We start from the raw sequence: 11904 nt of genomic DNA on the forward strand, positions 1-11904 counted from the left end.
TTCTGTGTCTGTGTTAATTGGTTTCCCTTTTCTTTGTTGAAGAGGGTCTGTGCAATCCTTCTGCCTAGTCCGCCATCTTGCCCCGCCTCGGGGAAACCCATTTCTTGACTTTTCACAATAGTGACCTCATATAATATTTGTAAGGCCTCATAATATCCTCTAAATTCATCCATGTTATGATATATTTCACAGATTTATCATTGTTCTTTAATATTACGTAGTATTCCATTGTGTATATGTACCATAGTTTGTTGATCCATTCATCCATTGATGGGCATTTAGGTTGTTTCCAGCTTTTTGCTATTGTGAATAGTATTGTGATGAACATGGGTGTGCATATGTCTGTTCATGTCATGGCTGTTATTTCTCTAAGATATATACCTAGTAGTGGAATTGCTGGATCACATGGTATTTCTGTTTCCAGCTTTTTAAGGAAAAGCCATACCATTCTCCACAGAGATTGTACCATTCTGCAGTCCCACCAATAGGATATGGATATTCCAGTCTCTCCACACCTATGCCAGCATTTATTGTTTTCTATTTTTTTGAATTTTGCTGTTAGTACTGGAGTGAGATGTATCTCATTGTTATTTGGATTTGCATCTCTTAAATGGCTAATGATTACAAGCATTTCTTCACGTGTTTGTTGGCCACCTGAATATCTTGTTTGGTCAAGTGTCTGTTCATGTCCTCTGTCCATTTTTAAATTGGATTATTTTTTCTTTTTGTTGTTAAAGTGTTGAACTTTTCTATAACTTCTAGAGATTAGCTCCTTGTCCAATATTTTGTTGCCAAAAATTTGGTACTACTGTGTGAATTCTCTTTTTACTCTTTTGGTGAAATCTTTTGATGTATATAGGTGTCTTAGTTTTTAGGAGGTCCCAGTCATCTATTTTGTCTTCTGGTGTTTGTGCATTTTCAGTTATGATTGATAGAGTATGCCCTGAATTAGGGCCCCCTAAGTTTGTCCCTACTTTTTCTTTGATGATCTTTATGGTTTTAGGTTTTACATTCAGGTCTTTGATACAACTTGAGTTTGTTTTTATATATGATATGAGATATGTGTCCTGTCTTACTTTTCTTCAAATGTGTATCCAGTTTTGCCAGCACCATTTATTAAAGAGACTTTCAGACCTTTTGTCAAAGATCAGCACTCCATTCTATGGATGGATTTACTATTGAGTTCTCAATTCTGTTCCATTGATCTTTGTGTTTGTTATTGTACCAGTAGCAGACTGTTTAAACTACCATGGCTGTATAGTAGGTTTAAGATTGGAGATTGTGAGGCTTCCTACTTTCTTCTTCTTCTTTAGCAGTTTTTTGCTTATCTAGGATCTCTTTCCTTTCTGTATAAAGTTGGTGATTAGTTTTACCATCTCTGTAAATAAAGATGGTGGAATCTGGATCAGGATTACATTATATCTGTAGATCATTTTGGCAAATATTGACATTTTCACAATATTAAATCTTCCTACCCTTGTGCTTGGTATAGTCTTCCATTTATATAGGTCTCTCAAGGAGCTCAGTACCTTAGGCACAGTACCTAAGGCATTTGACTGCTAACCAGAAGGTTGTCAGTTCAAACTCATCAGCTGCTCCACAGAAGGAAGATGGAGCAATCTACTTCCATGAAGATTTACCACTTCAGAAACTCAATTGCAGATTGCAATGAGTTGGAATTGACTCAATGGCAGAGAGGTTTCTTTCTTTTTTAATTTTTTTTAGTTTTTCTTTTGGTTTCTTTTGTTTTGTAATTTTCTTTTTAAGTATTTTATGTCTCTGGTTAGATTTATTCTTAAGTACTTTCTCTTTTGGGTTGTAATGTTTTGTAGTTGTAAAAGACATTACTTTCCTGATTTCCTTTTCAGAGTTTTCTTGATTAGTGTAAAGGAATTCAACTGATTTTTATATGTCGATCTTGTACCCTGCCACTTTGCTGAAACTTTCAATTAGTTCCAGTAATTTTCTTAGTGAGTTTTTTGATTTTCTATATATAAGATCACATCATCTGCAAATAAGAGAGTTTTACTTCTTCTTTGCCAATTTGTTTGTGTTTTATTTTCCTTTCTCACCTTATTGTTCTGACAAGGACTTCTAACACTACATTGAATAGGAGTGATGATAAAAGACATCCTTGTCCAGTACCCGTTTGTAAGAGGAATGTTTTTACTATCTCCTCATTGACAATAATGTTGGTTGTTAATTTTGTATATATGTCCTTAATTATGTTGAATGGGTGTTGGATCATGTGTTATTTGTCAAATGCCTTTTCTGTATCAATTGATATGATGATGTGGCTCTGTTCCTTTGTTTTATCTATGTGATGGATTATGTTGATTGTTTTTCTAGTGTTGAACCATCCTTCAAGTTATGAATCCCACTTGGTCATGATGTATTATTTTTTTCAAATGTTGTTGGATTCTATTGACAGGATTTTGTTGAAAATTTTTATGTTCATGAAGTATATTGAACTATAATTTTATTTTTCAGTGGTATCTTTGCCTGGTTTTGGGTATCAAGGGTATGTTAGCTTCATAAAATGAATTCAAGAGTCCCTCCTTTGCTATGTTCTGGAACAGTTTGAGTAGGATTGGTGTCAGCTCTTCTCTAAATGTTTGGTAGAATTTGCTAATGAAGTCATATGTGGGAAAACATTTTTATGTTGGTAGTTTTATTATTATTATTATTATCATTATCATTTTTTAAAAAATGACCTAGTCAATTGCATCTTTTGTTATGGGCTGTTCAAATTTTCTACCTCAATCTTTGTTAGTTTAGGTAGGTAGTATGTTTCTAGAAAAAAATTTCTGGTGATGTAGTCTTTAATGCATTTGGGTGTTAACCAAAACTTGATGGTTTAAACTGACCAGCTACTTCATGAAATAAAGCTGGAGCAGTCTGCCTGTGTAAAGATTAACGGCCTTGGAAACCCAATGGGAGTCACTATGAGTCAGAATAGACTCAATGGCAGTGAGTGTGAAGTTTCTAAAAATGTGTCCATTTTGTCTAGGTTTTCTAACTTGTTGGCGTACGATTCTTCATAGTATCTTGATATTATCCTTTTTGTTTCAGTTATTTTGATGTGACATTATCCATTTCATTTCTATTTATGTTATTTGCATCTTCTCCTTCTTTTCCTATGTTAAATGTGCCACTGGTTTGTTAATTTTAGTTTATTAATCTCTTCAAAGAATCATCTTCTAGTCTTGTTGATTCTATTGTTTTTCTGTTTTCTGTTTCATTTATTTCTGTTCAAATCTTTATTATTTCTTTCTTTGAGTGACAATAGGTTTTTGTTTGTTTGTTTGTTTTTGTTTTTTGCTGCTCTTTTCCTAATTGTTGAATATTTTGGGTTAAGGTGTTGATTTTGGCACTTTCTTTTTTGATGTGTGCATTTATTGTTATAAATTGTACTTTGAGCCCTGATTTGCTGTGTCCCAAAGATTTTAGTATATTATGTTTTCATTATCATTGGATTCAAGATATTTTTTATTTCATTTTTTATTTCTTCTATTACCCAGTAGCTTTGAAGTAGGGTGTTATTCAGTTTCTATGTGTTTGCTTTTTTTCATTGATCTTTCTATTGTTGATTTCTAATCTTATAACATTATGATCTGAGAAGATGCTTTGCAGTAGTTTGATGTTTTTAAGCTTATGGAGGCTTGCTTTGTAGCCTAACATGATGTGTTCTGGAGAATGTTCCATATGTGCTGAAAAAGAATGTATAGTGTGTTGTTACTAGGTGAAGTGTTCTGTATGTCTATAAAGTCAAGTTGGTTGATTGTATTGTTTAGCTCTTTTGGGGTTTTTTTGAGTTTTTTCTAGTTCTATTCTTCATTGAAAGTGGGGTATTAAAGTCTTCTATTATTGTGGAGTTGTCTGTTTTTCCTTTCAATTCTGTTAAAGTTTGACTTATGTATTTTGGGGCTCTTTCATTGTATATGTAGATAGTTATTATGGTTATATCTTCTTGTTTGGTAAATCCTTTAACACTATATAATGTCCTTCCTTCTGTGTTGTGATGTTTTTTTGTCTTAAATTCTATTGCATCAGAAATTAATATTGCCACTCTTGCTCTTTTTTTATTGCCATTTTCTTTATATAATTTTTTCCAACCTCTGATTTTTAGTCTATTTTTGTCTTTGTGTCTACTGTGTCTTTTGTAGACAGCATATTTATGAGTCATGCTTTCTTTCCCATTCTGAAACTTTGTCTCTTGATTGGTGCATTTGATCCATTTATATACACTGGAGTTATTGACAGTATGAATTTATTACTGTTCATTTACTATGTGTTTTTTTGTGGTGTTACTGATTTCTTTTTTCCATGTAATTTTCTGTGCTGAGCTCATTTTGATTATGGGTTTTCTTAACATTTCCTTCATTGCTGTTGTTTTAGTATTTACTAAATACAGCTTTCCTCTTTTTCATTTTGATGAAAGGTTTATTAATATTCTTTGAGGTTACACTGTGATTTATCATTTTCTTCACAAGTGTAAAACAGTCTGTTCTATCGCAAAATCATCTTGACTTCCTTTCCATTTTGAAATTTCTTCTTTTTGCTTTACAGTTGTACTCATTTACAAATTGATGTCTCTGGTTCCTGTTTTCAGTCTTGTAAGTTTATTTTACTTTGGATACTTCTACGTCTGAGTTGGTTTCTAGGTGATGTTGGCATATGTGTTGTGTCCTGTTGTTGATTCTCTATTGAAATGACTCCTTTAGCATCTATTGTAAGGTTGGTCTAGGTTTTATAAATTCCTTGTTTTCTGTTTGTCTGAAAATAACCTAATTTGGCCATCATATTTGAGGGCCAGTTTTGCTCTGCAGATAATTCTTGGTTGGGATTTTTTTTTTTTCTTTCAGGGTTTTAATATGTAATCTCATTGTTTTCTCTCCTGCATGGTTTCTGTAAAGGAATTCCTATTTGGCTTTACTGGGTTCCATTTGTAGTTAATTTTTCATTTTCCCCAAGCTACTCTTAGGATTTTTATTTTGTCTTTGGTTTTGGAAAGTTTGATTGTGATATGTTAGGGTGATATTCTTTTGAGGTCTATCCAGTTTGTGGTTCTTTGAGCATCTTAATTGCATTTCTTCTCATTTTTCATCATATTAAGGAAGTTCTCTTTCAATGAAACATTGACAATTTTCTCTGTGGTTTTATTTGTCTCTTCCTGTTCTGGAATTCCAATCACACATAAGATATTCTTCTTTATGGTTTCCCATATATATCTTAAACTGTCTTAATTTTTCTTTTTCACTCTTTCTTCTGATTGTTCCCTTAACAAAATAATATTGAGAAATGTGTCTTCAATCTTGCCAATTCTGTCTTCTGTTGATTTAATTCTACTCCTTTGCCCCTTCAATGTATTATCTATTTCTGAAATCTTAGTATTAATCTTCTAAATATCTCTTTGTTTTTCCTATATGGTTTGTAATTTTTTCATTTGGTTCTTGTATTCTTTTCCTGAATTCTTCCATAGTTTTGTCTGTTTTCCTTAATTTTGTCAGTATTTTCCTTGATCTCCTTCTCAATCTGTTGAAGTTACTGAAATATAATTCTTTTGAATTCCTTTTCAGGTAGTTCCAATGCTATTTATTCCTCAGGGAGGTTTTTTGGCTCTGCATTTTGGTCCCTTGTTTGTGCTATTTTATCTTGATTCTTTGTATGAACTGGGATTGTCAGTTGTCTCCAAGATATTGTGATTTTTGTATTTGTATTTAATTGGTGATTGTATGTTGGCATGATTGGCCCAGGTGGGTTTTAATTTTTGTTTGTTTGTTTGTTTTATTTTGTTTTAATCTATCTGAGTAAGTGAGACTCGTGTACTATTCTGTTCACTAGTTTGCCAATACTTAGGAACTCACCATTTATCTCCTGGTGCATGTGATGGAGGATAAGGAAGTGTGAATCATTCTCTGTTTGCTGTTTGTGAAGAGCAGTTGAGGGCATATTAGGCTGGCATTGACTGCTGTCTGTCATTGATCAGTTGGTGTCAAAGCAGGTAGTGGTCTTCACCCAGTGGATGGGGCTGCAGGAGATGCAGATGTGGTTGTGTCATGTGAGCATGATTGTGGCTTCTCACTGGATGGGATGAAAAAACAAAACAAAAAAACATAGAAATAAGAATAAGAGAACAAAACACACAAATAAACAATAACAACCACAAAAAGAGGGGAAAAATGAAAAGAAAAAGGAAAAAATGAAACACGAAAAGGTCAAAGAGGAAAAAAACCTGGAGGGAGAGCAAAAGAAAAAATAGGAAAGAAAAAACAAAATATGGGAACAGAAACAAGGGATAAGAGAAATGGAAAGAGAAAAAGAAGAAAAAAAGGAAACAAGGAAAAAGAAGGGGGAGAAGAAGAAGAAGAGGAACCAGGGAAGAGAAAGAAAAAAAGGCAGGGAAAAAGGGGGGGGGGAGCTGGGGGCATAGGGCACCCAGGCAGTGTTCTTGCTGACCAAGCTGGTAGCAGGGAGCAGGGCACTTGGTTCCAGAGGAGTTCCTGCCAGCCCAAAAAGCAACTGAGGGCAGGGTACCTGGGTCCAGAGTGTTTGTTTGTTTTTGTTGGTGACCTTCAAGTCAATTCCAACTCATGGCAAGGCCATATGTGCAGAGTAGAACTCTTCCATAGGATTTTCAAGGTTTTTACCTTTCAGAAGCAGATTGCAGGCCTTTCTTCCAGGGGTTCACTGGACAAGTTTGAAACCCTTTGTGCCACCCAGAAACCCCTGGGTGATGAAAAATTTGGGAATGGATATTAGTGATGATTGCACATTCAGCTTAGTGAATGTAATCAATGTCACTGGATTGTACATGTAAAAATGGTTGAAATGGCAAATATTTTGTTATATATATTACATCAAAATAAAAGCTAAAACAGAACAAAAACACCATAGATATTAGTGGTGGTTCACAGTGAGTGCAGTGGGATAGCCTGTGGCCTGGGAATGGGGATGCAGAGCTAATTGCCCCTTCTTTTACTACCTCTTGAACAGAAGTGGAGAAAACCAGATGCCAGCATGAGCGTGAGCACATTCTTGGGGCAGCAGGTGCTGTGGACCCACAGCAGCCCAAACTCCCAGGGCTGTTTGTCCCCGAGTGTGATGAGCATGGGTACTACGCACCCACTCAGTGCCACGGCAGCACTGGACACTGCTGGTGTGTGGACCGGGATGGCCGCGAGATCGAGGGTTCCAGGACTAGACCTGGAGTACAGCCCCCATGTAAGTACAATGGTGGCCCAGCATTCCAAGGCAAGAATGACAATGACATTGCAAGGCCCGCCAGCCACGTACATTTCTTCATTGGGGTGTGTGTGGGGGGGGGGTTGTTTTCTGCATGACCCTTAGTCTTGAACCACTCTGCAGCTTGAACCCTATTCTGTTTCTGCTCTCCAGACAGTCTCCCCTCTTATCCCCTCCTCCTTATCCCCCTTTTCATTCACTCCTTCTCTGCATTTTCTTTCCACTTACCTATTTCCTGTTCTCTTTCTGTGCAAAAATGAGCTTTGTTTAAATAACCCTTGGGCCCCTGGTTTGCTATACTGACAGTTGACAGCAGGTTGAATACCTGTGCCCTGGATATGGGGTAAACTCTGCATGGGAGGTAAGGCTTCAAGATATTTCCATGTTGGCATATCATCACAAGGATGGTGGAGACAACCTGAGCCCTTGCCCAGGCATCTTTCCTCAGGTAGGTCAGCCCTGTTCTCATCTTTGCAGCACTTACCTCCATCCCAATTGTGCCCACAGACCTTTAGATGGAGATCAATTTTAGAATGTAAAGTGCAGACAACCACGGAAGTTTCTGTGAGCTTGTTTTACAATACCCTGTGGCAGTGTGCAAACCCACATACCTGGTGCCCTCAGGTGTTGCTCACTGGCATCTCCTGCCCACAGGTCTCAGTACAGTGACACCCCCAACTCACCATGGACCCTCAGTTCCTACTGCTGTGATCCCTCTGCCACCTGGGACCCACTTGCTCTTTGCCCAGACTGGGAAGATAGAGTGTCTCCCCTTGGAGGGAAATACAATGAAGGAGACTGAAGCCAAAGCACTACTTCATGCCCCGGTGAGTGCTGGCTCATTGTTCATGGTGACAACTTCCACTTTGGGTGCATTAGAGAGATCAACAGGTCATAGTTAGACCAGGAACCCAGGGGGGGCCCTGGAGCCAGGGGGCTCATCATTTTGTGTGACCAGGGGTCCATCTCTAGGTGAGGATATTGTACTTCTGAGCTTCTGTGAGTCTTCTGGTGAGATGGAGCCAAAATATGAAGTTCTTATGGATATTTGACCCCTGGGAAGGGCTTTTTGTGAGCTTTGTATTTTATCTGTGTGCATCTGCTGGGTTTGATCTTTCCATTGCTACTAAAATAAAGAAACTCATCTTTCAGCCACAGGTTCTCATATCTGCCAAGAGGTGATAACACACTTTAGCTTAGAGGCTTTTGAAAGCTTCAAAAATAAATTTAGTGAATTGGGAATTTTTATCTGTTAGATAGAGTGGGACACTTCTGAAAAACCCTTTTATTTTCTCTGCAATCCTGACCTTCTGCCAAGAAGTCAGACATCACAGTTGTGGGGCTTCCTGGTGCTAGAACTGGGTCACAGTGGCCAGAGCAATGAGTGGGGACACCAGGGACCATAGAGCAGAAAGAGGGAGTAGGGGCAGAGATCATACTGCCCTTGTGAATGAAACCCTGCAGAAATCCTCCTCAATCCTCAGCAGAGCCTTCTGAAAAATTTCTGGTAAAAATGCTACTTGTGCCATCCTGTCTCTATAGGCCCAGCATTCAGATCTTCTTCTCTTCTCCTTTCTCTTCTCTTCTCCACTGTTTCCTACTGTCCCTATTTTTGATTCCAACATTCATCCCCCATCATAGCCACTACACATTGCCATACTGCTTCCTTTTCAAGAAGGAAACATAAACAAAGAGAAAAATAGATCTAAATTAGAAATACTTTTCAAAAGCCTCTTATATAACTATTTGATTAGATTCATATCCTTCACCTGCTCAAAACTCTCCAGTGGGCTCCCCCTGCCCTCAGAGTAAAATCCCATTTTTCCATGGCCCCCAAAGACCTCATAGGATCCTGCCTCCAGCTACCTTTCCAGCCACATTCACTGCAACTACCCCCATCACTCACCAGCTTTAGCCCCTCTAGCCAGCTGAGTCCTTGAACAAGTCAAGCACATTCCTGTCTCCAGGCCTTTGCACACGCTGTTCCCTATGCCTGGAGGTCTCTCACCACTCCCTCCACCACACACACACACACACACACTTGCACTGCACCACTTCATTCAAAGTTCTGCTGAACCATCACTTCCCACAGAGATCTTTCCTGACCACCCTCTCCAAAATTGCATCATTATTCTCTATTTCCTTATAGTGTTTTATTTTTCATCAAAGCCCTCAGCTCTCCTTGATATATTAATTATTATTTAATTATTTAATGTATATCTTCCCACCAAGAATATGAGAACCATATGTGGGAAATAGGAGCTCTGGTAGCATAGTGCCTAAGGCACTTGAATACTAACCAGAAAGCTGGCAGTTTAAAGCCACCAGCCACTCCTCGGAAGGAAGGTTGGGCAATCTACTTCTGTAGTGATGCTGCCTCAGAAACCCAAGGAGGGGTCACTATGAGTCAGATCCGACTCGACGGCAAGTAACAACAACAACAGCATGTGGGAAATTGTCTATTTCATAGAGGTGTTTTTTCCACATACCCTAGGACAGTACTTAGCACATAGGAGGCACACATAAAATATCTGTTGAATGAATACATGAGTGATCTTTGTACTCTCATATTGCCTCATTGAAAACACGAATTCCTTGAGGGATGATAATCAGTCTTCATTTGTAACCTCCAGCACATGATGTCAGGTAGTGGAGGTGGGTTGAATTCCCTGTGAAAGTCACTTTCCCCAAAAACCAAGGGGAAGAGCTTGAGGCCATAATATGCCTATTATGGAATTAAGATGGGATAGATGAATGGAGTGGTTCAGTGGTACAGTTCTCGGCTTCCATGTAGGAGACTTGGGTTCAATTCCTCCTGGCCAATGCACCTCATGCACAGCCACCACTCAAATGTCCACAGAGGTTTTCATGTTGCTATGATACAGATCATGTCTCAGTGGAGCTTCCAGACTAAGATGGACTAGGAAGAAAGGCCCGGCAAGCTACTTCTAAAAATCAGCCAGTGAAACCCTGTGGATCACAAAGGTCTGATCCACTACTGATACAAGTATTGGGCGGTGTTTCATTCCCCTGTATATGGGGTCATCATGACTTGGAGCTGACTACCAGAACTATATAAAGAACTCCTACAGCTCAATGATAAAAATTCTAAAATGGGCAAAATACTTGAAGACACTTCTTCAAAAAAGATATTCAAATGCGTATAAGTACATGAAAAGATTCTCACCATCATTAGTTACTCAGATGCCGGTAGGTGAACCATTCTCACCATTGGTCTTCACTTACAGGATAAAGTTATCATTGGACTTGCCTTCGATTGTGTGGACAAGATGGTTTACTGGACTGATATCAGTGGCCCTTCCATTGGGAGAGCCAGTCTGCATGGAGGAGAGCCAACAACCATCGTTCGGCAAGGTAGGAAAGCTAAGATCACTCTTGTTTTCTTGGTTTTGCTTCTAGCAGCCAAAGAGACTCTTTGAAGAAGATGGAGATTGGAGGGTATGGTTGCTTACAAGGTATGGTGGTTTGGGAGGGGCCTGGTCCTCTGCCTCAAAACATCACCCTTTCTAGCCCCACCTGAAAAGCCATCCAAGGACTTTGAAGTTTGTTGCTAACCTAAGAAGAATAAACTGAGAATAGTGTAAGTGCCCACAACTTTCTGAGAAAACTTAGTAGTCAATTTTAGTGGACAACAAAGGCCAAACTTGCCACCCAGTTTTGTTTTGTTTTTAAGAGTAGTATATATATATATATATATAAACATTTGCCATTTCAACATTTTTTACATGTAAAATTCACTGACATTAATTACTTCCATCATATTGTGCAACCATCAGCATTCTGTTTCCCAATATTTCTATCACTCTTATGAGAAGCTCAGTGCCCTCTAATCCAGTTTTGATTTGTGTTTCACCCTCTGACTGCTGACTGTAGAACTGATTCTCAGAGTGTCTGCTCCATGGTGTGCTTCACTAGGATTTTCTCAAAGGCAACAGGCAGGTGAATCAAAGTGGGAGGATTACAAGCAGATTGGCAAATATTGACCCTGATAGTTGATTCTATTCTCAAGACAGTTTTTAGGTTAAAAATTTGTCATCTCAACCTGTAACATTGTTGGGAAAGGGTTCTCCCCTCCTCTACCTCACTCCTCTGGCATTTGCTTAGATTGCCTGTGCCAGAGAAGTACAACAAATCAGGCTGAACTTTTACAAACATTTCTCAACTATCTGTTGCATTACTGAAGATAAAGTGATGACACTTTGACACAGCCTACCCCTCAAAATTTCACCTCAATTCCTTAACTTACAGGTATCAATTTAAGTGAAGGACTCTATTCATTATTTTGATGTCTACATTCAACAATAAAGCAAGAATATTCTTTCTAGATTAAAGATCATTACAACAAAAACCCAAGGATTTGTAAAAATTCCTTCATTGAAAAGTTCAAGTCTGCATGTTGCTTAAATAATGACTCATCAGCTGACTTGGAAATATTTTCATTCAAAAGACGTTTTCCTGCTGATGATATTTGTTGTGTAAAATTATCTTGCTTCCCTTGCAAATATTCAAGTCAAAGATACATCTTTAAAAACATGGGACACCAGGCGGGGCAAGATGGCGGACTAGGCAGAAGGATTGCACAGACCCTCTTCAACAAAGAAAAGGGAAACCAATTAACACAGACACAGAAGATAATCT

At 38.2% G+C, this 11904-nt stretch overlaps 1 protein-coding gene across 1 annotated transcript in view; it reads left to right on the forward strand.

The window, feature by feature from the left end:
* NID1 (nidogen 1) overlaps positions 1-11904 on the forward strand; it is a 225261-nt gene that overhangs the window by 193611 nt on the left and 19746 nt on the right. The window contains exons 13-15 of the mRNA XM_007958156.1: positions 6997-7224; positions 7900-8072; positions 10494-10620. Of these exons, the coding sequence (XP_007956347.1) occupies positions 6997-7224; positions 7900-8072; positions 10494-10620 (528 nt within the window). The remainder of the gene's footprint in view (positions 1-6996; positions 7225-7899; positions 8073-10493; positions 10621-11904) is intronic.

This window comes from Orycteropus afer, unplaced genomic scaffold, assembly GCF_000298275.1.
Source record: "Orycteropus afer afer isolate SDZICR_OR568_19922 unplaced genomic scaffold, OryAfe1.0 scaffold00858, whole genome shotgun sequence".
Lineage (NCBI taxonomy): Eukaryota > Metazoa > Chordata > Mammalia > Tubulidentata > Orycteropodidae > Orycteropus > Orycteropus afer.